The sequence below is a fragment of the Aquarana catesbeiana genome, linkage group LG04, assembly GCF_042186555.1.
Source record: "Aquarana catesbeiana isolate 2022-GZ linkage group LG04, ASM4218655v1, whole genome shotgun sequence".
Lineage (NCBI taxonomy): Eukaryota > Metazoa > Chordata > Amphibia > Anura > Ranidae > Aquarana > Aquarana catesbeiana.
Window position 1 is genome coordinate 540,635,685 of NC_133327.1, and position 27,146 is coordinate 540,662,830.

The 27,146-nt window shown below is 42.7% G+C and overlaps 1 protein-coding gene across 1 annotated transcript in view; it reads left to right on the plus strand.

Moving 5' to 3' along the window:
* The window catches only part of MEMO1 (mediator of cell motility 1), a 111,967-nt gene that overhangs the window by 40,595 nt on the left and 44,226 nt on the right, over positions 1 to 27,146 (plus strand). Inside the window, exons 3-4 of the mRNA XM_073627873.1 lie at positions 4,170 to 4,238; positions 26,828 to 26,940. Of these exons, the coding sequence (XP_073483974.1) occupies positions 4,170 to 4,238; positions 26,828 to 26,940 (182 nt within the window). The remainder of the gene's footprint in view (positions 1 to 4,169; positions 4,239 to 26,827; positions 26,941 to 27,146) is intronic.

The following is a 27,146-nucleotide window of genomic DNA, read 5'->3' on the forward strand; positions in this document are numbered from 1 at the left end:
CCGGGATCTGGAAGAATAGATCTCAATCCCTACCAGAGTAAAATGCTCCCTCTGGTGGTGGAAGGACACAGAATTTAAACAAAGGGGATCTCTGGATCTTTATCACATCCATACTAACTACGGATGCGAGCAGCTGGGGTTAGAGGGCCCATCTCAACTCAGGCTGGGCCCAGGGCAGGTGGATGTCAGAGGAGAAACTTCTTCTCTCGTCCAATTGGAAGGAGCTAACAGCGGTAATTTCAGCTCCGCTGGAGCCCTGCACTGTGCTCGCCTGCTGAAGTTCCGCGTCCCCCGAAGAGGCCGTAGAGCTTGCCGGTTCCCAGGCGGCTGAGTGGAGACCGGACACAGACACGGAGTCGTCCTCGGTGCAGCCGGACTTGGGGGAGGAGCCTGGTCCCCTTGCTGAGTTTTTTTGAGTACCACGCTTACTACTGGGGATATCGATATAGGTTTGTGGGTGACCTGATAATTTCCCAGATGCCTGGTGAGACCACTGTTATGGTGGTCACCGCGAGCTGGTAAGGAGCCTCATATCTCACTTGGGTGCGAATCACTTTGGATGCTTGACTCACCTATGTCACATCTCATCTGAATATATGCACTCTGGTCATCAACTCACCCTGTTTATGGACTTTTTTGAGTTTTTGTAATATTTATAATTGGGACTTATTTTATCACTTTACACAATAATTTTTTCACTTGTGGTATATGGTGAGACATCTGTCTTTGTCTTCTATGGGAGACCTGTTCTCTGTTTTATAATTTTTATTTTTTTCATTTATTTTTGGTGGATCAATTACCGGTTTATGGTTATTTGTAGTATGATATACTATTCATATTTAGCTTTAGCGCTGCACTTATTTTGTCCTTAGACTTCTTGAGTCGTCAACAAGTTTCGAATCAAGAATGGTCTCTACACCTGGAAGTGTTCGAATACATGGCAGCTTACTGGGCAAAACCAGTAGTGGACCTGTTTGCAAACACAGAGAATGCAAAAGTTCCCAATTTTTGCTCGCTATACCCAGGAGATCAGCCCTTGGCAGTAGACGCCTTACAAACTCCATGGACCTTCAGTTTGGCGTATGCGTTTCCTCCGCTTCACCTCATCACGAGTGTTCTAGCGAAATTTCTAGAGGAGGAAACGTGTTTAATCTTAGTAGCGCGTTTTGGCCCAAGAGACCATGGTTTACAACGTTGCTGCGGTTGACAGACCAACCTCCTCTGAGACTTCCCTGCAGACAAGGAGATATCATTCCTCACATGTCTGTTTAGAGGTGTGCATGGTGTGTGGAAGTGGTGGCCATCTGTGTCTTGTTTTTAGACAACGTTGTCTATTTTATTAGGTGGTGATGGTATTTTGGTTTTTTGACCATGTTGTAATTGGTGTTTTAAGTGAATTTTTTTTTCAATAAAATCAATTTATATTTTTGCTATATTGCCTAGTCCTCATCGATTTGCTTTTTCTTTTGTGTTTTTTGGTTTTCCCTGAGGACAAGACCTTCTGTCTCGGGGACCTCTTTCATCCGCAAGTAACCATGCTGAACCTCTCAGCGTGGTTACTGAGGAAGAAATATTGAGGAGCAAGGGCCTGACTGAAAGAGTGATTCAGACCTTGCTACAGAGTAGAAAACCTGTCACCCAAGGTATTTACGGGAAAGTCTGGAGAATTTAACAGCTGGCTGAATAGCCGAGGTGAGGTAAACATGGATACAGCAAGTATCCTACAGCTTCTCCAGGCGGGGATAGACAAGGGGCTAATTCCTAGTACTATTAAGGTTCAGATAGCTGACTTAAGTGTATACTTAAAGAAAAGGTTACAAGGAGACCCTTTCATTGCTAGGTTCTGTAAAGCAATCTCCAGACGCAAACCAGTTAGAGTTAACATGGCTCCATCCTGGGATCTATCAATCGTTCTAAAGGCCTTTTTGGGGTCGCCTTTTGAATCTCTCTGAGGCCTCTCTAAGACTGATTACATTCAAGACAGTACTTCTTGTGGCAATCACTTCAGCCCGTAGAGTTAGTGAAATCCAAGCTCTCTCTGTCAGAGCCATTCCTCCAAATTCTAGAAGACAGAGTCATCCTAAAGACAGACCCTGGGTTCTTACCAAAGATGGCATCTAGTTTCCATAGATCACAAGATATTGTCCTCCCTTCTTTCTGTTAGAAGTCTTCAAACGAGAAAGAAAAACAATTTCATTTATTAGACGTGAGGAGGTGTATCCTAGAGTATCTAAGGGTAACCAATCCATTCAGAATTTCAGATTCACTTTTTGTTCTTTTTTTCTGGACAACGTAAGGGGCAAACAGCTTCTAAAGTCACCATAGCTAGATGGATTAGACTAGCTATAGCAGAGGGGTATAAGACAGTAAACAAAGATCCTCCTGGGGGTATTAAAGCCCACTCCACAAGGGCATTGTCGGCATCCTGGGTAGAAAGAGCTGGTGCCACCCTGGAGCAAATATGTAAAGCAGCCACTTGGTCAAGCTTCTTCACCTTTACAAGGCATTATCGACTAGACTTAATGTCTAGTCAGGATCAGGCTTTTGGGAGGAAAGTCCTCCAAGCCGTGGTCCCCCCCCCCCCCCCCCCCCCAAATCTGTGTACTTGGGGATCCTCTCAAGGGCTGTCCTGGAAGACAACTGGGGAAAACTGGAGTTAGACTTACCGGTAATTCCTTTTCCAGTGTTTTTTCAGGACAGCACGATCCCACCCTTTTTTGATTATGTTGATGTACTAATGTTATTGCCTGTTATGGTTACATTTTTCAGTTCCATCCTTCGGTTCTTGGTAAATGACTGACCAGGGACCTGAGGGACCGCCTTTTTGTGTTTCTTGGGTCGATGGGAGGGACTCCATCTTTCAAGGGCTGTCCTGGAAGACCACTGGAAAAGGAGTTACCGGTAAGTCTAACTCCAGTTTTCTAACCTAACTCTGCTTTAAACTTCTCTACAACTTTATCCCTGACCTGTCCTGTGTGTTCCTTGGCCTTCATGATGCTGTTTGTTCACGAAGATTCTCTAACAAGCCTTGGAGGGCTTCACAGCTCAGCTGCATTTATACAGAGATTTAATTACACACAGGTGGACTCTATTTACTAATTAGGTGACTTCTGAAGGCAATTGGTTCCACTAGATTTGAGTTAGGGGTATCAGAATAAAGGGGACTGAATACAAATGCATGCCAAACTTTTCAGATATTTATTTGTAAAAAAAAATTTAAATCAATTTATCATTTTACTTCCACTTCACAATTATGCGCCACGTTGTGATGTCTATCACTTAAAATCCCAATTAAATACACTTACGTTTTTGGTTGTAACATGACAAAAAGTGGAAAATTTCAAGGGGTACGCATACTTTTTCAAGGCACTGTAGAAACTGCCCACTCTCTGTGCGGTCAGATGTAAATGGACTGCCTGTCATCTGATCCGATTCGCTGGACAGCGGGGGGGGGGGGGGAATAGATCCCCATCTGACTGTTTTTTAGTGGATCTGATTGGATGTAGGCAGGTGTAAATTGACACATGTCTGTTTTACACCTGCCTCTCTATAGAGGAGAATGGGTGGTCTGCTCGGGTCTGCCTGGAAAAAAAAAAAAAAAAAAAAAAAACTTCAATGCCATTCTCATAGCTGTACATCAGTGCAATTTGCACTGCTGATTTTATTGGGGCTTGCAACATCATTTAACAGAAGTCTATGCTAGTCTCAATGAAATTGATAAAATGTAGTGCAGGGACCTTTTTATAATCACTGCGACGTGAAAAGTTCCATTGCCGGAAATGGGGTGCGACTTGTCATGCGATTTGGAACTGTCAACTCGCATGACAAGTCGCACTTGTGTGAACGGGTGCTGATACAATTTTAGATGGAAGTCAGGGCAATGATTTTTGCATTTACTAAAATGTGTCAGTCAGAATTGGGCTGACACCAAGGCAACGTTAACATAGCGTAATATAGGTCAGTAAAGTGGCTGGTGGGGGGATGTTTAAATGAAAATATGAAAAGTTGACCAGTTTTTAACTAATATACTAGTAATATACTCTTTTGCTTAGATTATTCAATAATGGACATGTTTTAAGCATATTTGGAAAAGTTCACTTCTGCTGCTCAAATCGTTGTGTTAATGAATTCTATAAATAACCATGCTAACTCTAAATATTTCTAAATAGTCATGCTGGATATACCTACTGTGGATCCTGTGCTGCTCATGCCTACAAGCAAGTAGACCCTTCCATTACGTAAGTGTTTGTGTTTTCTTGTTCTTTCTTTTTGCTGGTCAAGCCCTTGTTATGTTTATTGGTTTTGTTGGTCAGTGGACAGCATAATGGGTCTGATTTTTCCATTGTCAGAATTTTCCAAGCATCCAGTTTGGATATAAAAAGACCTACTTTTTTAATTTTTTTTTTTTTTTTATTCATAGTCATTATCAATGCTTTCTTTTTTCCTTGTGTGTGTGAAACAAAGGGACTCCTGATGTCTTCAATCACATAGTTAGGGTATATATAACTAGCATGAAGCATGGGATCTGATTCGCACAATACTCAGTTTAGGTTGGATATGATTTTTTACGTCTTCTGAGAAGTAAAGTCTTTGCCTAGATGGTTTCCCCACTGAATGGTACATTACCCATAAAGAACAGTTACTACAAAGGCTGTCCACCTTGTACGCTACCACTTTTTTGAAGACCAACTACTTCCACCCTCTGAGGGATACCCTGATAGTACTGATCCCAAAAACCTAATAAGGATATTACCTATGGATTTAAAAATCCTCTCCAAAATACTGGCCCTTAGATGAGATGTGGGTTCATACTTTTTTTTTTTTTTTTTTTATTTTATGAAATGGTAAAAAAAAGTTAGTTTGACAGCTGCACTCACAGTATTGCACACATCAATACTAAACAGATTTTATCAAAGAAAGTGTTGCGCGGTCCATTGATAGTGCATCAATATTAACCACTTTTCAGCTTTCGGTGCTCTCACAATTTGAATGACAATTACTCAGTCATGCAACACTGTACCCATATGAAATTTTTGTCCTTTTTTCACACAAATAGAGCTTTCTTTTGGTGGTATTTGGTCACCTCTGGGTTTTTTATTTTTTTTTGTGCTATAAATGAAAAAAGACCAAAAATTTTGTAAAAAAAAAAAAAGATTTTTTTCTTCATTTCTATTATAACATTTGGCAAATAAGTACTTTTTCTAAATAAATTTGGACCAAAATTTATACTGCTACTTATCTTTGGTAAAAATAACCTAAATTAGTGGATATTATTTAGTCTGTGTGAAAGTTAGAGTCTACAAGCTATGGTGCCAATCACTGAAAATTGATCACATCTGATCACACCTGATGTACTGAGGCCTATCATTTCTTGAGACCCTAACAAGCCAGGAAAGTACAAATACCCACAAAGTGACCCCTTTTTTGGAAAGTAGACATTCCAAGGTATTTAGTAAGAGGCATGGTGAGTTTTTTGAAGTTGTAATTTTTTCCCACAATTCTTTGCAAAATTAAGATTTTTTTTATTCATTTTTTTTTTTTTTTTTTTTCACACTAAATTGTCATAACAGGTTATTTCTCTCACATGGCATGTACATTACACAAATGACACCCCAAAATATATTCTGCTACTTCTCCTGAGTATGGCGATACCACATGTGTGAGACTTTTACACAGCCTGGCCACATACAGAGGCCCAACATTGAAGTAGCACATTCAGGTGTTCTAAGAGCATAAATTACACATCTAATTTCCTTACAATCTATCACATTTTTGAAGGCCCTTCATATTTCTAACGCATAGCACCAACATACCAAAAATTACACCCTAAAATACATTCTGCTGAGCAAAGGGTAAACAAAAGATTACCTGTGGTTTTAGTAGTGCAGTTGTCCACAGGAGGAGAGCCCTGATCCAGGCAGCAGGCAGGGACATGGTCAGCGACAGTGAATGGAATTGTCCAGGCAGCAGGCAAGAATATTGTCCATAGTCAGTACAGGCAGGGGTACTGTCCTTATACAGTCCAGGGTCAGTGCAAGTAGAAACATTGCCAGCAGTGCCAAAATATTGGTCCTGGTAGTAAGCAGGAACATGGCCCAAGTAGCAGGCCAGGAAAGAATGGGGACAGGGGTAGAGACTTCTCCCACCCAAATCTCTTTGAAGCCTCCGAGTCTCTAGACCCTAAATCTGGGAATAAGAAAACTTAAAAAATTAGTTTTCTTCAGCCAGAAAAACATTTCTGGAGCCCCTCACATATGTGAGACCCCTGTGTTCCCACTAGCATAGCAGGGTAAATGATCAGTCCAAGAGGCAGGCAAAAAACGTGGTCAAACAGTCCAGGGTCAGTTCCGGAGAAGGTAGAGGTATGTACAGTTCAGTGCAGTGGCATAAGGGGTGTGGAGGAAAATGACAGGAAATGAGAATTACGTTTACCATACTACCCTAATAATGTAGAGAAGTATGGTAACGGCGGAAACAGTCACCTATACAGAGGCCTGGTTGGGAAGGACATTGGGGACAAGAATACGTGGTGTCTCTTCTACATTGTCTACATCTCTTCTCATGTCTGTGGCCTGTTTCACGGGGGGGGGGGGGGAATTTTGTCAGGAGATGGCGTTCGTGGAGTCTGCTCACGGAATCAGAGTGAATATTTTCTGGTGGGCTTTTAGGGTACAAAAGGGCGTGGATTACTTGTTCCTGATAGTGCAGATAGGATACGGGGTTCTCTGTAGAGTTTTGGTAAATAACATAAGTGTTATACATGGCCAAACTGAAAAAATAAATGGACACTTTTTTTATACCAGTGGTGGGACTTTCTTGTGGGAAGGTAGGGTTCAATCATCTGATCGTTGAAGTCCACTCCCCCCATAAACAAATTATAATCGTAAACGCAAGCAGGTTTCTGGACTGGGCCGTTTCTTCTTGGGACTTCCACGTAGGTGTCATTATGAATTGTCGTCAGCATGTGGACTTTTCGTCTGTCCCTCCACTTGACAGCCAGTAGCTCCTGGTTCCGCAAAGACGCCGTCTCCCCTCGTCGTAGCCTTTCATTGACCAGTTTTAGCGGGAAACCCTTTCTGTTGGTTCTTACGGTACCGCAAGCTGGGGTGTCCCTCTGATGAAGATTGCGGAAGAGGGGCAAACTTGTATAAAAATTATCCACATAAAGGTGGTACCTCTTTCCAAGGAGTGGAGAAACAAGCTCCCAGACAACTTTGCAGCTGGCTCCAATATATTCTGGACATTCAGGGGGATGCAGTTGGGTGTCCTTCCCTTCATACACCCGGAAGGCGTAAATGTACCCCGTGGCTCAGTCGCAAAGTTTGTACTGTTTTACCCCATATCGGGCCCTTTTGCTGGGGATAAATTGTTTGATGCCCAGCCTGCTGGAGAATTTTACAAGGGACTCCTCCACGGAAATATTCTGTTTGGGGGTATATAATTGGGGAAATTTTTCAGAGAAATAATTTAGGAGTGGCCACATTTTTTAATTTGTCAAATGCTGGGTCATTTCGGGGAGGGCACTGGGTGTTGTCATTGTAGTGGAGGAAGCGCAAAATCATAAGGTATCTTGATCTTGGCATAATCGATGAGAAGAGTGGCATGTGGTGGATGGGGTTAGTTGACCAATATGAGTACATTTTGTTTTTTTTTTTTGTTTTTTTTTTGTTTTTTTTTGTGAGTCCCATAGTAACAGTTAGGCCTCAGAAAAATTTGAATTCCTCTGTGGTAAGCTCTCTCCACTCAAAGGGACAGGCATAACTAGAGCCAGGGTTGCTTACTATGTACTGCTGTGCATAGAGGTTTTACTGGGCCACAATGGATGATAGTAAGTCTTCGGTGAAAATCAAATAAAAAAAAAAAAAATCAAGCATGACAAAATCATCGGTGTTCACCTAGATACCTGGCTGGGTGGTAAAAGGGGGATATTTGCTGCTCCGGCATGAGGGGGAAGCCACAGGGGGTTTTGAAGGGCATAGGGAAGGGTGGCATGGCCTCTATCCTTTTGGGGCTGAGAGGACACCCTACTGGTACCTGGCCTTTGTTGCCACGGCACTGCGCTCGAGGTGGTAGTAGGCTGCTGCGCCACGCCAGAACGCCTTCTTTTCACAGGCGCATGTTCCTCTTCCGATTCTGTATCGGACCCGCTGCTTGTCACGGTTCATAGGCTGAATCTGAATCGGACTGAGACTCAGAGCTCCCTGCTGCACTCATCGGTCATGCTGAGACGCTGGTAGGCCTCCTCGGCCGTAAATAATTTTTTTGCCATACTGGTGGTTGATGTGGAGCAGATGAGCACTGATGGGCACAGGTGGCACTGGTGTGCACCGTAGTGGCTCTGGTGGCACAGAGGCGGCTCAGGTGGCACTGCAGAGGCGCTGATGGGCACAGGTGGCACTGGTGTGCACTGTAGTATCACTGGTGTGGCTCTGGTGGTACAGATGGCACAAGGGGCACTGATATATGTTGAAAAACTCAGATTGGCACCGTAAAGCTCTCCTCTCACGCTGCATTGGTGAGAGGAGAGCGGTGAACTCCTGATGACCCTGCTTTGTTGACATTTGTGAAAAACAAAAGGAGAGGAGCACCTCTAGGTAAATTATTTATTAAAATTGACAAGATAAAAAGTAGCCACTTGCATGTGAAAACACAACGGTACTCTGGATAGGTAGATGTATGTCAAAGGAGAGTAATATGGAGAGAGCCGGTTCCCAGGAATGTCCACAAATCCATGCTGCCATACGGCGGGCAGCCGGGACGGAGCAAAGCCAGTCCTGCAGAGGAGAGGAGCAGCCTGTATCGTCAGTGACTGTGAAAAACACAACGCGTTTCTGAGCGTGCGCAAGGTCCATGGGGCGCTTGCGCACTCCTTTCTCAAGTGTATAGATAGGGGAAGGGTAAAATACTATTTATAAGTGCCCTCTGCTGATTGAAAAGGCTCCCAACTGATTAAGTGTTAAGTACAACCTAAGAGCAGCTGTAATGAGGAACATATAGTATGGATCCACTGAAACAAGGGAAACTCTAAATTCTTCTCTAATTTAGAGGAAAGGGAAAAAAAGGTGGCAACTAGTACTAGAAGGGCTGCTGTATCAAGGCATGTCATATCGAAACCCAAGGAAATAGCAACTAGCACTGGAGGGGCTACTGGTTCAAGACATAAAATTATATTAATATAAAATTAAAATTGGCATTAAAAAACATTAAAAAATGAAATTAAAAGTTAATAATAAATTACTAAAGTGATATACTAAAAAGTGGAAATATGAAATTAGAGTAAAGAATGGAGAAAAGGCATGTGCATCTATACCCACCAAACCAAGATGGCTGTGAACTGGTGTATAAAATGTGCTAAATAACATACATCCCTGGTGGCTTCAAAGATAATAATTAGAAAACGTATATAATACGTAGGATGTACTAAGTGTGCATGCATCTAATGTCACACGCACACATACATCCCGCATGAGTTCATAAGGTGGGAAAAATATTAATTTAGAAAATAGTGTTGACATCAAGTTCCTCATTGAGTCCATTGGGGGCGTGTCCAAAGTGTAGATCCAGAATGTTTCGCGTTCGCATAATTGCGAAAAGCGCTCAGCTTCTGATAAACCCTTGGGTATAGATTCAATGACCCACACCCGGAGGCCTACTGTGGACCGAGCATGGTGCTTTAAAAAGTGGCGTGGCACACTATGTTTGTCACAACCTAATTCCACCAGACGGGAATGTTTACAAAACCGTTGTCTTAATGGGCAGATGGTCCGGCCAACATATAACAGCTTACAAGGACATATGAGGCAATACACCACATAACCACGTAACTGCACAAAAGCCACTGCAGGTAATTCTTACCTATATTATGGCAGCTGTCACTATCTGCTGTGGAAAAACAATATACCGAAAGGACAGTTTTGCAGACTTAGGCAAAATTGTACAAGAGTTTGCGATTACATTACTCAGAGTTCACACCTTAAAAACAAGTTTACTGAAAAAGGCTATCCCCGCAATTGATAGAACAGGCCTATAACCACTATCTTTCGGGTAAGAAATCTAAGGCGATTAAACCCCCGGAAGAGTCTGTGGTACGTTTTGTTACAGGGTTCCATAGTCAATATAAAAAAATGGAATCTATACTCTGTAAACATTGGGACATCTTAAAGCAGGACCCTCACTTGAACACCACCTTGTGCCAAAGACCTAAAGTACACTAAAAAACAAAATAGCACCTAGCAAGCTAAAATGTATGAAAAAAGATGACCTCCTCTGTCTCATTCCTCTAACAGGTATGTACAGATGTAACAAACCATTGTGCATGACTTGTGGATTTGTCAACCATGGACAAAAGAGCTTTACCCATAAGGGTAGGCTCTTCCTTTTTGACAAATTCCACAATTGCTCTAGTAACTATGGTGTATTGCCTCATATGTCCTTGTAAGCTGTTATATGTTGGCCGGACCATCTGCCCATTAAGACAACGGTTTTGTAAACATCGGTTTATCAGAAGCTGAGCGTTTTTCACGATTATGCGAATGCAAAACATTCTGGATCTACACTTCGGACACGCTTGCCCCCAATGGACTCAATGAGGAACTTGATGTCAACACTATTCTCTAATATTTTTCCCACCTTATGAACTCATGCAGGATGTATGTGTGCTTGTGACATTAGATGCATGCACACTTAGTACATCGCGCGTATTATATACGTTTTCTAATATTATCTTTTGAAGCGACCAGGGATGCATGTTATTTAGCACATTTTATACACCACTCACAGCCATCTTGGTTTGGTGGGTCTAGATGCACATGCCTTTTCTCCATTCTTTACTCTAATTTCATATTTCCACTTTTTAGTATATCACTTTAGTAATTAACTTAATTTCATTTTTTAATTTTAATTTTTATATTTTTTTATTAATATAATTTTTATGTCTTGAACCAGTAGCTCCTCCAGTGCTAGTGCAGCAGCCCTTCTAGTACTAGTTGCCACCTTTTTTTTTCCCTTTCCTCTAAATTAGAGAAGAATTTAGAGTTTCCCTTGTTTCAGTGGATCCATACTATTATATGTTCCTCATCACAGCTGCTCTTAGGTTGTACTTAGGTTTTATATGGTTACCTTTTGAAGCATGTTATGCGTTTATCACAGAATTTTTTATTAAATACACTTTGCCTGTAATATACATATATCCTTTACACACATATAGACCGCATATTTCCCCAAGTATACTTCATTGCCGAGGTATATAACACTTATTTCTGGTTATCTAATCAGTTGGGAGCCTTTTCAATCAGAGGGCGCTTATAAATAGTATTTTACCCTTCCCCTATCTATAAACTTGAGAAAGGAGCGCGCAAGCGCCCCACTGACCTTGTGCACGCTCAGACGCGTTGTTTTTCACAGTCACTGACAATACAGGCTGCTCCCATGGATTGGCTGCTCCTCTCCTCTGCAGGACTGGCTTTGCTCCGTCCCGGCTCCCTGGCGTATGGCAGCATGGATTTGTGAACATTCCTGGGAACCGGCTCTCTCCATATTACTCTCCTTTGACATACATCTACCTATCCAGAGTACCGTTGTGTTTTCACATGTAAGTGGCTACTTTTTATCTTGTCAATTTTAATAAATAATTTACCTAGAGGCGCTCCTCCTTTTTGTTTTTCATTGATGGTTTCGAGTTGACTTCACTCCAGAGAAGAGCTGCCCTTTGTGAACAACCTTACATTGTGCTGTACAAGATATTTCCTCATCCGGCATCTCCTATGGACTTTTCCTGATCTATAGACTTTTTGCGGTGGTTGAAAGTTGCTATATCTTAATGATTACCCGGACTAATTCAGCATTACTATATTATATAGGATTTTTTATTTGCTGTAATTTACTTTGTCAGCTCTGAGCACCAATATCTTTTTATTTTTGTTGACATTTGTGATCGCTCCATCATTGGATGGAGCGATCACATGGTAATGGGCCGCTGTCATTGACCCTTTACCACAATCCGTGTTGCGCCGGGTGGTCCATGGATGTCCCCGTGTGAGAGCCCCGGGGGGCGGGGCTGGTTTTCCAGGATCACATCATAGTACGTGCTCCCAGAGTTATCCAACCGCCCTGCTGCCGTCATTCGGCTATGGGCCGGTTGGTAACTGGTTAAATCGCCAGATACATAATATATACTCAGTCGATCAGTGATGCATATAACAAATCATGTTATATGGTATCATAGGGGAAATTCTGTGGCAGAATATGAAAAAAGTGCAATCATGCATGAAAATAAAGTGCAAAAAATTAGTATAAACCATCCAGAAAAGTCCATATGGTAATAATCCCTATGTGCCAGATGAATGACTCCTATAATCTTCCTGTGGTAATCACCCAGTGCTCCCCTTTCAAACCAACAAATATAGCCTCTTACCAGAGTCGTAGACCTAAAATAGGTCAGCAATTGCCTTAGTGAGCTTCACCCCTCACTCTAAGGGCCACCTCAGCATTTTTAACTGCACCTTTAATGGTATTGGTAGGAAGCAGCACACAACCTTCGCCTTAGCAGTACTCAGACCGGACATAAAGCATGGCACAACATCCAGTGTAAATGACCAAATATTTACTAAAATTCTACTTACAGCAGCAAAGATAAATAATTTCATACATACAAGCCATCCTATGGCCACAGCGGGCATGCTGAATTTGCTATTTCCTATGCCATTTATGGTAGGCTATAACTGATAGAAAAGCTTTGTCATCTGTTTCTCGGATTTTATAAATTTGAAAATCATAAAATGACACTTATAATTAGGGCCGAAACAACTAATCGATTAACCCCTTCCCGCCGACCGAACGCATATATGCGCACTCGGCTTTCCGGGGTTATACCGGGATGATGCCGCAGCTGCAGGCATCATCCCGGTACCATTGTTTTCAGCGGGCGATCGGCTACCCGAGTATAACAACCGATGTGGCTAAAAGCCGCTCGGTTGTTATACCGGAGGAGCGGGAGGGGACATCCCCCCCCCCCCTCCCGCCGCTGTTACTGGGCCTCCCGTGCGATCGGGAGGCCCGGTGTCCGTTCGGTTGTCTTTGGCGGCTGGGGGCGGACTGGAACGAAGCTGCGAGCGGCTTCGTTCCAGCCTTCTTCTTGTAAATGCGGAAGCGACGTCATGACGTCACTTCCCGTTTACTCGGCTGCCAATGGCGCCGAATTTAAAAAAGTACACAGTATTCAGAATCGCCGTTTTCGGCGATCTGAATACTTTGAAGTGTAAAGGAGGGATGGGGGGTCTTTTAGACCCCCCATCCCTCCATAAAGAGTACCTGTCACCACATATTACTGTCACAAGGGATGTTTACATTGCTTGTGACAGCAATAAAAGTAAAAAAAAAAAAAAAAAAAAAATTTAAACACAATTTATAAAGTACAAAAATAAATTAAATATAAAAAAAAAAAAAAAAAAATTTTTAAAGTGCCCCTGTCCCCGCGAGCTCGCGCAGCGAAGAAAACGCATACGGAAGTCGCGCCCGCATATGTAAACGGTGTTCAAACCACACATGTGAGGTATCGCCACGATCGTCGGAGCGAGAGCAATAATTCTAGCCCTAGACCTCCTCTGTAGCTCAAACCTGGTAACCGTAAAAATTTTTTAAATCGTCGCCTATGGAAATTCAAAGGTACCGTAGTTCATCGCCATTCCACGAGTGCGTGCAATTATAAAGGGTGACATGTTTGGTATCTATTTACTCGGCGTAACATCATCTTTCACATTATACAAAAAAATTCGGGTAACTTTACTGTTTGGATTTTTTAAAATACATGAAAGTGTCTCTTTTCCAAAAATTTGCGTTTAAAACACCGCTGCACAAATACCATGTGATAAAAAATATTGCAACAATCGCCATTTTATTCTCTAGATTCTCTGCTAAAAAAATATATGTAATGTTTGGGGGTTCTAAGTCATTTTCTAGCAAAAAATACGGATTTTAACTTGTAAACACCAAATTTCAAAAATAGGCTTAGTCATGAAAGGGTTAATCAACAATCTATTATGAAAATAGTTGTCAACTATACTCATAATTAATCGGCCTGCTGATTAGTTGGCCTGCATACAGAATACATTATTTGTTTGCATATCAGGAAATACAGTGCAGCTCAGTACATCATCCATCCATACATGTCAGTAAGTGCCTGAGAACTTGTGAATGTGTGAGGAGCAATGCCTCATGGGACATGAAGCCCTGGCCAGGAAGTGAGTGGCTCTAAAGGCAAAAGTTTTTTTCTTGCTATAGGGGCCTCTATACTATACTTTGCAGCTTGCTATTGTGGCACTCTGAAGGCAGGAGGAGCCAGAAGAGGAGAATCAGGGCTGTTCTGTGCAAAACCATAACACAGAGCAGGTAAGTATAACGTTTTAAAAAAAAAAATCACTTTAAAGACTGTGCAGGGAAGATCAGCATCTGAATCCAGAGAAGGTGGAGGCTGATAGACTGGAGGTAATGGAAGGCATTACAATTACATTTAAAGTAAACTCTTACCAGTATTGTGCATTATGTTTGAAATGACCATATCTGTGGAAAAGTCTTGGCTTTCAGTACTACTTTTAATATAAAAGATTTAAATCTCCCTTTCACCCTTCATATTGGTTCCTGTCTGACTCCTAGTTAAAAATGCCCATATCCTACTTCTGGGTGTATTAAATATATATTATACTTTCAACCTCTAATAGTATATACATTTATATCTCTTCTGTCTGTTATTCTCAGAGTGGATTAGAGCTTTTGCTCCCTAACCATATAGTTGGTTATTTATATTTACCACTACATAGAGATATATTTAAAGGGGTTGTAAAGGTAAAAATTTTTTCACCTTAATGCATTCTATGCATTAAGGTGAAAAAACTTTTGACAGGCCCGCCGCCCCCAGGCCCCCCGTTTTACTTACCTGACGCCTCGAATCTTCGCTCCTCGTCCTCGTCAGCTTCATTGCAGCTCAGCCTGGTCGCTGATTGGCTGCAGTGGATGGATTGAAAGCAGCGCAGCCATTGGCTCGCGCTGCTGTCAATCACATCCGATGACGCGGCGCGCCGGGGGGCGGGGCCGAGTGATACAGCGAGCGGCTATAGCCGCCGGCTGTATCACGGGAGCGCGCCCGCAAGCACTCACCACCGTGCGAGGGAGCTCGCATGAAGGTGGTAAATGCTTGCGGGGAGGAGCTGAAACAGCCGCCGAGGGACCCCAGAAGACCAGGTTCGGGGCCACTCTGTGCAAAACGAGCTGCACAGTGAAGGTAAGTATAACATGTTTGTTATTTAAAAAAAAAAAAAAAAATAACTTTACAACCCCTTTAAGAATAAATTGCCTTTTTAACCGGTTCCCAACTGGCTTCTGTAGATATACGTTGGCAGAATGGCACGGCTGCGCAAAGTAACGTACCCGTACTTTGAATTTGCCGCTGTGTGCGTACGCGCCTGCCGCGATCTCCGTGAGTCGGGTCATGGGTCCCACGGACTGTATCGCCGCAGGGATACCCGCGATCGCCTCACGGAGAGGACGAACAGGGAGATGCCGTTGTAAACAGCATCTCCCCGTTCTGCCTAGTGTCACTGGATCTCTGCTCCCTGTCATCGGAGCAGAGATCAGTGAAGTCTCACACACAGCCCATCCCCCCTACAGTTAGAATCACTCCCCTAGGACACACTTAACCCCTCCCCGCCCCCTAGTGGTTAACCCCTTCACTGCCAGCGTCATTTACACAGGAATCAATGCATTGATAGCACTGATTGCTGTATAAATGACAATGGTCCCAAAAATGTGTCAAAAATGTCCGATGTGTCTGCCATAATGTCGCAGTCCCGATAAAAATCGCTGTTCGCCGCCATTACTAGTATTCATAAAAATGCCATAAAACTATCCCCTATTTTGTAAACGCTATAACTTTTGCCCAAACCAATCAAACGCTTATTGCGTTTTTTTTTTTTTTTGTTTTTTAAAAATTGTCGCTCTTATTTTGTTTATAGCGCAAAAAATAAAAATCGCAGAGGTGATCAAATACCACCAAAAGAAAACTCTATTTGTGGGGAAAAAAAGGACGTCAATTTTCTTTCCGAGCCCCGTCGCACGACCGCCAAATTGTCAGTTAAAGCGACGCAGTGCCGAATCGCAAAAAGTGCTCTGGTCAGGAAGGGGGTAAATCCTTCCGGGGCTGAAGTGGTTAAAAAAAAAAAAAAAAAAACTTTACATATTAACTAAATTCAACGCCACACTTTTTTTTTTTTTTTAGTTTTATTATTCGAAACAATCGGTCAACTAATCGATTATGAAAATAATTGTTAGTTGCAGCCCTACTTTTATCTTTAAAGTGAAACTTAAGCAGGAAATTGGTACCTATGTGTTGGCCCCATTGTTTTCTTGTGTCCCTAAAACCAATGCATATGTACGTTTAAGCCCAGACTCCTCTGTCCGTATTGGTACATCTATTATGCTTGCATGCAGAAATCTTTTATTTGTGCTAAGTGTGTGTTCATTAGTTTGATCCTTATCTGCCATAAAGAAATAACAAAGCATTGTCTGACCAACGCTGGGAAAATTTAACATTTCAAGCACATCCTCACTGCAAGGGATACTTTTTATTTATTTTTTTGCCTGGAGTTGGCTTTATTTTATTCTGTAATATTTGCATCTCTCATCCATTGAAAGACACAGGAAGCCTATAACATTTCAGGTTATGCTGACATTCTATTGTCACTGGCTTTGGGAAGCCTGTTTTACTTTATTATCAGGTCGGTTAGGCACATGGTTCGATTGTTGTATGACCGAGCGTCTGATTTTTGTCAAAAGCTTGTGTGCAGGATTTTGTCTAGCATACTAACTATCCGCAAATTGTTTGACAAACACGAATGTAGTGATGTACTATGAGAGTATAAACAGGAAGTTTATTTCTCAAGCTCCACCCTTTGGGCCCCTTCTGCTAATTCCCTGTTGTGAACGTTGATTCGCGATTTGGCATAACTACATTACATTAGTATCACCAGCAAAGCAGCTTCATTATTATCCGATTAAAGAAGATGAGAATGTGCATTTCGACATTTCATCAATTGGCGCGTCACGAATGTTAATTCTAGATTACGACCAGTAGTTTACCCGACCATACTTTTCATGATCGTTCTTTGGTTCTGAGCATGCGTGTTTGTACTTTTGAATTTTGTGTGACGATTTCTGTACTGACAATACGAAAATCAGATGTTGAGTTCACATCCGACAAATTTTATAGCCTGCACAACGAAAGCACCGTACTAACGACTCTAAAATCCGCAGACGGCTCGTCTTATGAATTTTCCCTTCTGATTTTCGCATTGTGTGTACGAGGCCTAAGAAGCCAGTGGTTTTAGGAATGTATTGAGTGAGCCGTACTATCTGTTAGGGCTAACATTGGAGGCTTTTACACACATTTTTACTAGTAAGTCCATCATTTACCTCCTAAACCTTCAATGTCTTGATATGTAAAAGAAAACCTGCTTTATGACTATTTTTCTTACGCAAATACAGGTTTTTAGCAATTAAAGGTTACACACCAGCATGACTAGAACTGATGTGATCCTTTAATAAATGTGATACTACTAACAAAAATTGATGCTAATGTGAAGTTTAACCTTTTTATTGGGAATCACTTGACTGGTTGATTTCAATGTGCTGCAGATGAAAATGATTGCCAACAACTGAAAGTACTCTGCTAAAGTAGTGCGGAATAAAAGTATATCTAAACTCAGGAAAATTGTTATTTACTAGTCCTTATTTGTATGCGATGAGGTGACTACCCTTTTTTTTTTTTCCCTGAAAGGGGTCAAAAGAGAAGATCATTTACATTATCTTTTAAAATTTCTCCTGTAGTGTGAGTGGGTTCCAGGTGTAATTTCAAAGTTAGCTGGTGCCTTGTATGGCTCACAAAACTGGTTGGTTACTACTGGATAAAACCTGTAGGCCTAGCTTACACAGCTTTTAACCTGTTAATACAAGTATGAAGAACAATGTGTACAACAAAACTTGAGTAGCTACCTTGCATCTCCTTAACCTACAACCATCATTTTATTATCAATCATAAGTTAGAGCTACATGGAAATTTTTAATTGTAACGAAAGGCAAAAGTGTGTGTGGGGTTGAAATTAGAACGCAAATGGAAATAGTCTACCTGGAACACTAGTTCTGGTGACACACTGGGATCTTTGCACATTTGGAGTGATTTCCTCGCTTTCTGTGTTGGCTATGGGACAGGAAGTGAAGGGGAATCTCTTTAATAACCCTCCTTACTCTCTTGAAAATAAAAAGAATTTACACACCGTCCGCTGACTGGCCTCTATTTTTATTTATTTTTTTGCATTGGAAGAATAGCCACCGCTAGGGCACGTAGAAAGCAATTGTTCTCTGTGTGCCCTGTTCTCGCATTACAGCCTGGAGCTTTGGTGCAGTGAACTGCAATTAAAAAGCAGACGTGCTGCATTTTATCGACTTGCACTGGGTGGCACCACGTCACGCACAGCAGTGAAACGCACCATGCTGTTCAGTGACCTAAATGAAGTGTCACTTTATGCACTTCAAATAAAGTTGGGCAACAAAAGGAACTGTGTGGTGCGCTGAATCATGCATCACACCACCTCACTGCATCTGATATTGACCGCTGCCTGCACACTAAACTGGCCAGGTTTAGTATGTCGGCAGTGTGTTTGGAGACCCTAGGAGCTTCAAGAAAGCTGTTGCAGCTTATTTGCTATATACATTGCTCTTCAGACCAGCATTTAAGAGCTGAACTTTAGGCCTAAAATTTGTGTTTTTGTTTTTTTTTTTTTATCACTGTACGCTGATCTAATCCTTTTCTTGCGAGACCCTGGCCCATCGCTTTCCACAGCATTGCAGATTTTAGGTCGCTTTGCAGCTCTTTCAGGCCTCCATGCTAAGTGGAGTATTCTGCTTATAGACCCAGGATCGAAAAGGCTAGTTGACCCTAATTCACTCTTGCAATGGTCGAGCACCATCAGATATCTAGGGATCAATATCTCCCCTAACGTCCATGATTTCTGTAAACTTGACTTGACCCCAGCACTACAGTGGTGTAGGCAAAGGCTGACGTCTTGGTCACACCTCCCGTTATCCTTTTTTATAGGGAAAATCAATTTAATTCAAATGAAACTTCTCCCGGTTCTACTGTATAATCTGCGGCATTTTCCGGTCTGAATACCAAAGTCTCTCCCTCCCCTCCCCCCCAACAGTTGGACTTGTTTGTTACTTTCTCCTTGTGGCAATCACATCCAGCCAGATTTAGCAAGGAAACTTTGCATAGACCTTGGACACAAGGGGGACTGGCCTGCCCGGACTTTTACACCCATTACTTAGCGGCCATGCTCACTCATGCTCCTAATTGATTGTCTCAGATGATACCAATGCGTCCGTAGTTCTGGAGGCAGCACACTCGGGATCTTTCGAGATACTTTGACCCCCTATAAAGTGTTGAATTGAAAAGAAGAGAAAATTGTATAATAGGGACTTTGAGGAATCCACAGCCTAGTAAGGTTGTGTATTTCCATCCCTAGGGGCTTTAATTGAAATTCTGGCCTGGTAAGGTCATACATTTCCATCCCATTCATATCTAAAGGGGGAGGGCAGAAAAGGGTGGGACTTTAAATGAACTAAATGGCTGCAAAAAATATTTGGTGAGCAACAGAACTTTTATTGATGTCATAGGGTATAAACATACAATTGCTAGACTAAAATAATTGATAAATACAGACAATACACATGATGGCTGAATGTTTCATGGTATAGCCACTGGTTAACAATAATAAAATTAATAAACAAGGTATAAGCATAATAGTGTTTAATCATGTCTCATAAGATTAGAATAAAGTGCCGTGGTTCACCATAAACAATTGGATAATATTAGTATTAAGATTTAAAGTGCTGCCTGCAATGTGCTGCCTGGACCAATGGCTTCACTGAACCTGTGAAAATATATAGGTAGCCAAGTAACTTGATAATCATGATAGATCGACAAAGGCATCAAAAAGCTCTAAGCATTTCGTGAATGAACGCCACTCATCAGGAGCATGCGTGTGGTAAATCTAAAATGAGGATTATAAGAAAGTAATAAGTGTGTGTGTATAAGGGCATGGACATAAGGTAAAGAACCCCAACACCAAGAAGTACTTGCTGGTTGGGGTTGCAATTGATATATAAAGTGGTGGGGTGTCGCAAGCCTTTAGGAACATCTCTGACCGGGAGCCGAGGTGGACATCTCAATGGAGGCACAACATACAGGCAACCAAGGTCGGCAGGGGCATCTCTGTGGTGAAGTGAAGGATAGTTAACAGAACAAGTGGCAAAAATTGGGAGGAGGTGAGAGTGAGGAAAAATGGTAAGTGCTAGTGAGTGATGTAAGTGCTTGGATTAAGAACTGGCAATCGAGGATTACCAGTAGGTAAGTGATACCGGCAGCTGAAGAAAAAAGGGGGGAGTGATAGACCAAAAGTACCTCCAAAATAGTAAATGTAAGAGCACCAAGTGAATTGTGACGAAAATAAGGTGTCAGGTTAACTCGAGAAGAGGGATCGGAGCATCGAGAAGGAGTGAGCACCAGTGTGCAGAGAGCCTCAAGTGGCCAGACCACCCTCAGGCGCCCATATGTGAGCCACCGCGGGACCGCCCACCAACGTCACACTGTGCAGTGAAGGGTGGAGACCCGGCGCCATCTGTCGGAGCTAACATCTCTGGTTAATCGGCACCTGGGTGTCTCCTCCCATAGCCCATGAGTGTGGAATCCAGCTAAGCATGGACATGAGGGTGCCAGAGGTGCCACACGTACAGCGTGGAGTATGTGACGTTGACAGTGACAGCGCATCCGCCCCGCCCAGGTCTCAAGGAGGCGGGGGTGGGGGGGGGCCCGCAAAGCGCGTCACAGCTCCCGGGTATGAGACAGGGCCAGAGGACAATGCGATCAGCCCACTCACCTGGAGATAAATGGCAATAAGGATTGGGTCCTTTTGGACTGGTAAAATGTAATAGACACACAAACTACAATGGTGTTGGTATAAAAATTGAAACAGGGGAAGCTAAACACTTGGCCATAAGGTGCAGGAAATGTAGTAAAGATAATTGAGATAGAGCAATGCCATAAAGTTCCATCCCTATATTATGTTGAATTGAAAAGAAGAGAAAATTGTATAATAGGGACTTTGAGGAATCCACAGCCTGGTAAGGCTGTGTATTTCCATCCCTAGTGACTTTAATTTAAATTATGGCCCGGTAAGGTCATACATTTCCATCCCATTCATATCTAAAGGGGGAGGGCAGAAAAGGGTGGGACTTTAAATGAACTAAATGGCTGCAAAAAATATTCGATCTGCCCTTCCCCTATAAAGTGTGTTACAAAGGCTTCATATCCACCTCTAACGCTAGCTATGAAAGTAGTCAAAGCATGGCATATACTAGTGATTAAACCCAATCTCACAAAAGCCTGTTGGTCCCTGAATACATCGCTTTGGTTCAACCCAAGGTTACAGGAATTTCAATCCTTACCGAGCCCTGGTCTATGGGCTAGTAAAGGAATTAAATCTTTGGACATTGATGCAGGGCCTGAATTATTTACATTCGACAGGCTGAAAAACAAATTCCAGCTTCCTAACTCCTTTTTTTTTTTTTTTTTTTTTTTTTTTTTCAGTTTCCTGCAGCTTCGCCACGCCTGTGAATCACAATTTAAAACTCTTCCATTTTGGCTTAAAGAAGACTACTTGGAGGTTCTTGGAGATACTGAACTCTCTCCAAGCCACTATCCAAAATATATAAAGCATTGTTGCCACCCAATCGGGTTGGCCTGGATGGTCTGCGAGGTTTGTGGCAGGCGGAGGTGCAGGAACTGGACAGCGAAGACTGGGGGAATATGTGGGATTACCCACTCCAGCCATTAATTGTGACTAGAGACAGACTGATGCAATTCAAATTATTACACAAAATTTACTATGCGCCACAACGCTTGCACCGTGTATACCCTACCTCCTCGCCCAGCTGTTGGAGAGGCTCTGGTAAATCCTGCCGGCTTTATACATGTCTTTTGGGAATGTCCACAGATGCAGAACTATTGGAGTGAGGTGACCCAGTTTTTCCATAGGTTAACCACCATACCTATCCCCCTGACGGTCAGCATCTGTCTCCTTGGATTGGTAGACTCGGTAGCTTTTGCTAGAGTGACACGCACACTATTGGGTATCCTTATTTTATTCCAGGAAGGCCATAGTACTTTGTCAGCTAGGCCCCCTACCTTGTCCTCCTGGAAGCAGCTTGTTAATTCTGTGGTACCCCTTTTATAAAGCCGCATATTTTATCCTGAGGATGTCCCAAAAAGTATGATAGTCTGGCACTTGTGGACGAACTCGGATTCCACGGTAAATGATCAGGAACCAGTAGATTGGATCAATGTAGCTTCCTGAGTATCTATCACACTTTTTTTTTTTTTTTTTTTTTTTTTTTTTTTTTTACAAACAGTGGTTTATAAATGGGCGATTGTACAGGTGGGGATACTAGTATAACAACAAACTGTTATTGTAGCATCAGGCTCTGAACTGGAGGGTGATTCCTTTTTAAGTCATTTTTCAATGCCTGCAAAGCTCCTATCTACTGTGAATCTGAGCAATGCCTGGTTAGAGTTTTAGGATAAGTTTTAAGTTATGCTTTGTTATGCACATGGTTATGTTTACCTGTTAGCCATTGAGGCATTACCCCAGCTATGTTTTGTACCTTTTTAAACTTTTAATTTTTCTAATAGAGGAGGGTATTTGCTATACCCCTGGATATTCGCTTTAAAAAAAAAAAATGTAATTACTTGTTGCTGATGCAAGGTAATGTCTTTTATTTTATTTATATGAAATTGTTGGCTAATGCTAAAATACAATCCATGCTTTAAAATGCTTTCGTTAAAAAAAAAAAAAAAATCCTATTTCAATTATGCGCTTTAATAAACAAACTCCGCAAATATCATTGTGAATTGCAAGCATTTTCCCTACACTTTCAGACCACACACTTTATGGGTGAGCTGGCACCTAATAAAGTAGTCATTCTTCAGTGGTTTCCTTTTCCTTCTCAAGCTTGGGTGCAGGAAGTGTTTCGATGTTGGCGTTCTTTTTTGTACTCTTCCATCCTCCTAATGTAAGAATATCCCTTTGAGAAAATGGGGCTCTTGCAGATCCCCTGGAGAAAAAAAGCAGATGGACTACAAAAAAAAAAAAAAAAGGGTGCGGTAAACTCCCTCCTCTTTCCCAGTGTTGCTTTTACACAGCCCCAAGGTCTTTAGAATTTGGTGTCAAAAATAGAGCGGTTGGTTTCACCTTTTTTCTGGTTCTTAGTTTTATTAAACCCACAACAGTAAAATCAGTCTGTATATGCAGTAAAGCATGCCTGTGGCACCGAAGGGGTTAATCCTCTGCATTGTGTAAAAAGGCAGTTTGATCCTGTATGCACAGATCCTCCTCCTTCCACTGACTCCAAAATATGCCAGATAAGACCATTACTGAAGTCAGGCTGCACATCCTCAGTTTGTGTATTGCTGGAGGTTGGGTGTTTTTATTTTTTTTATTTTTTTTTTTGGGAGAGTGGGAAAGCGCATTTAATCAGCACTGTCCAGACAGGGGTGCTGAAATTAATCGATGCATCGCAATTCGGGTGTCCCTGATGCGGCATCGATGCATGCGACCGTAGAAATCGATTGCTGATGTCATTGCCCCGCCCCTCCCGGGAGAGAGCTCCGAGTGTATCTCCTGCTGTGTACAATGCCGCCTCTCTCCTCTCACTTCCAGCTCTCCTCACGTCAGCGGAGAATTCCCCGTCTGCTGACTGTCACTATCAAATCACAAGAGAGGTGGGCGGGGCTGAGACTGGAGAGCAGAGAGGCGGGCCTGGCAGTCACATCAGAGGTGCCCTAGAAATTGGGGAACTGTGCATTGCTGAGTACAGAGGGGATGCTCACATTCTGTACACTATTACAGAGCAGTGGGATTTCTTTATAAACTTCATCTTTCCTGTGAGAAGGAAGTGCAGAGCGGATTTCCCAAATACAATACATATCACTCCGCTGCACTCCACTCGCCACACCCACTGCTGTCTAACAGCTTTGCAACTACATTTCCCGGAATGCTCTCCGGCAGCATAGCGGGGAGGAGTCTGCTGTCTCCTCTGGTCGTCTTGCTGACAACGTGTGGGAAAGATGGTGGTGGCCAGTGGAGTGGGGCTGGTGCTGAAATCTGAAGTCCATCGCAGTCCGCTTGTGTCCCTTCGAGCCCAATGTGAGGAGCATGACGTGTGTCCATTCATCATACTGTGTGTACAGTGTGAGATCCTCCTCATTATAGGGACAGCACCTGATGTCCTATCAGTGTCCTTTAGTTGCCATGATGACTGCATCTACCACATCCATAGAATAAAGTCTGTCTGTGTGTGTGGGGGATTTATTGGTGACACATCCCTGTGTACAGACATTAGAGGACTACACTGACTGCACCCAGTACAGGACAAGGTCAGAGTTCACCCAAGGGTCAGAGTGCTGCAGTGCAGGAATATGCAGAATCCTGATTTTCCTATCACAGCCGTGTACAACTACCATTCTGAAGCACACAGAATCTGTGCATGGTAGCCAATCGGCTTCCAGGGGACATTTATTATAGCAAAAAGTACAAAGTATTGTGTGTGGGTTTTTTTTTCAAAATTGTTGCTTTTTTTTTGTTTATAGCGCAAAGAATAAAAACCGCAGAGGTGATCAAATGCCACCAAAAGAAAGCTCTGTTTGTGGGGAAAAAGAAGTCAATTTTGTTTGGGTACAATGTCGCCCAACCGCGCACATTTCAGTTAAAGTAACGCAGTGCGGTACTGCAAAAAAAATGACCTGGTCATTCAGCAGCCAAATCTTCTGGGGCTAAAGTGGTTAAGGGAGTGAAGTTATTTTTAATTCAAATTTTTTAAGTCAGCAGCTATAAAAACTGACTTTTAATAAAAAGACACTCGCCTGTCCCACAATCCAGCGACGTGGCCACCCAAACCCTCCCTTCTCTACCCTGCCTGTCCACAGCGCTGGTAATACTACTGTGGGCATTCGTCTTTGACAGTTTGCAGCTTCACAGCTGGGTGCGCATGTCTCACTGCACTGTCCTGAATGGCCGGGCAATCTTTTGGGAACTGTGATGTGTCCCAGAAGATTGCAGGGTGGAAGGGCCGCCTAGGCGGCCCAAGCGGAAGTGGGAGTTCGTCAGTAATCGTGATGCATCGCGGAATTGAATCGTGGGACCAGTGAAGATGCACACCTCTACCAGACAGAGGGTCAGGGGTCCTGCAGCCTGATAGGACAATCTTGGAAAATGCTAACTCCTCCTAAAAGCTTTAACCAGACCCTGATAGAAGTGACAAGACTGCTATATACTACTGATGAGAAAAGGGGTTTAGCAGTTTATATTTGCTTAAATAATTGCATTTACATGTACTGTGGGATACCAGATATAGTGAATCCAGGGTTTAGTAAGACTTTAAATACAAATATAGCCTAACAACAAATGGTAGGGGGGGTGCATAAGACTTGGTAGCCCTGTAGAGGATGAGGTTTTTGGAGGGTGCTGGGGGCAACTGTGGGGGATGGGTTCTCTCCACGGGAGGCTGGGGATTTTGCAGGGGCACTGGGGGAATGAAAGCACTGCAGCAAGCAAGGGATTTGCAGATAGCTGGAGGCCTGGGAGGAGTGAAGCCAACCCACCCCTTTGACTCCAGTGGGGAATGGCATGGGATTAGAATCCAAAGGGTGGAAAGCGCTGTCTTTTTTTCCAGTTTTGGTTTTAAAAAAAAAGTGTGTAATGTGTGGTGAGAGATCTCACCTTGAGCACATGTGGCAGACGTGAAAGGGTTTGGAGAAGCTGTGGAGAACGTTATGCTGCCTGTAACATCATTGCAGGTTTGAGGCATGACCGTTTGGTAGTGGGTCAGTGATGGTCTGGGGAGGCATATCCATTATGGGATGCACAGACCTCTACAGGCTAGACAATGGCACCCTGACTGCCATTAGGTATTGGGATGAAATCCTTGGACCCTATGCTGGTGCCGTAGGTCCTGGGTTCCTCCTGGTGCACGACAATGCCTGGCCTCATGTGGCGAGAGTATGCAGCCAGTTCCTGCAGGATGAAGGCATTGATGCCATTGAATGGCCCCCAAGCTACCCTGACCTAAATCCAATAGAACACCTCTGGCACATTGTTTTATCCCATCCGACGCCACCCATTTGCACCTCAGTCTGTTCAGGAGCACAGTGATGCCCTGGTCCAGATCTGAGAGGAAATACCCCAAGACACCATCCGTCTCATTAGAAGCATGCCCCGACGTTGTCAGGCATACATACAAACTATGTACCATTTTTGAGTTGCTGCAATTTCAGCAAAATGGACTAGCCTGCTGCATCATTTTTTCACTTTGATTTGCAGGGTGTTTTTGAATTCAGCCCTCTGTAAGTTGATGATCTTCATTTTCCTCAAACTGTGTGGCATCCTTCCGTACCTAATGCATTACCCAGTCCATATCAGTATAGATTTCCAGCATGATATTTTTCCCTATTTAGATCTGATGTACTTTCAAAGTGTTCCCTTTTTTTTTTTTTTCTTTAATTTTTTGCCATGGTAACATTACAGGAGCAGAGTCATTACATTTTTAGAGGTACAAGTGCACAAACAGGTTTGGATCTTACTGTTTCACTTATTCATATCTTTATAAATGTGTCCCTGACGTGTTTTTGATTACAAAGCTTAATATTCCTTTTTCTTTTACTCAAAAATAGGCGAAGAGTTTTCATTCTCGGTCCTTCTCACCATGTGGCTCTTTCTAGATGTGCACTTTCCACTGTGGATATATATAGAACACCCCTCTATGACCTCCATATTGATCAGAAAGGTATGGTTGAGAGCGAGCATCATGGTCTAACAGTCACATAAGCAACAGTATTCTGTGTATGTTTTATACAGTCTCCATTAATGTATTTTCTTAATCGTACATCACGGGACCCAGCCATAGTTACTATGTGGGTTTTAGGCCACCTTTAGGTGATGGACACTGGCATACCCTAAGACAGGAAGTCCACTCCCTATATAACCCCTCCC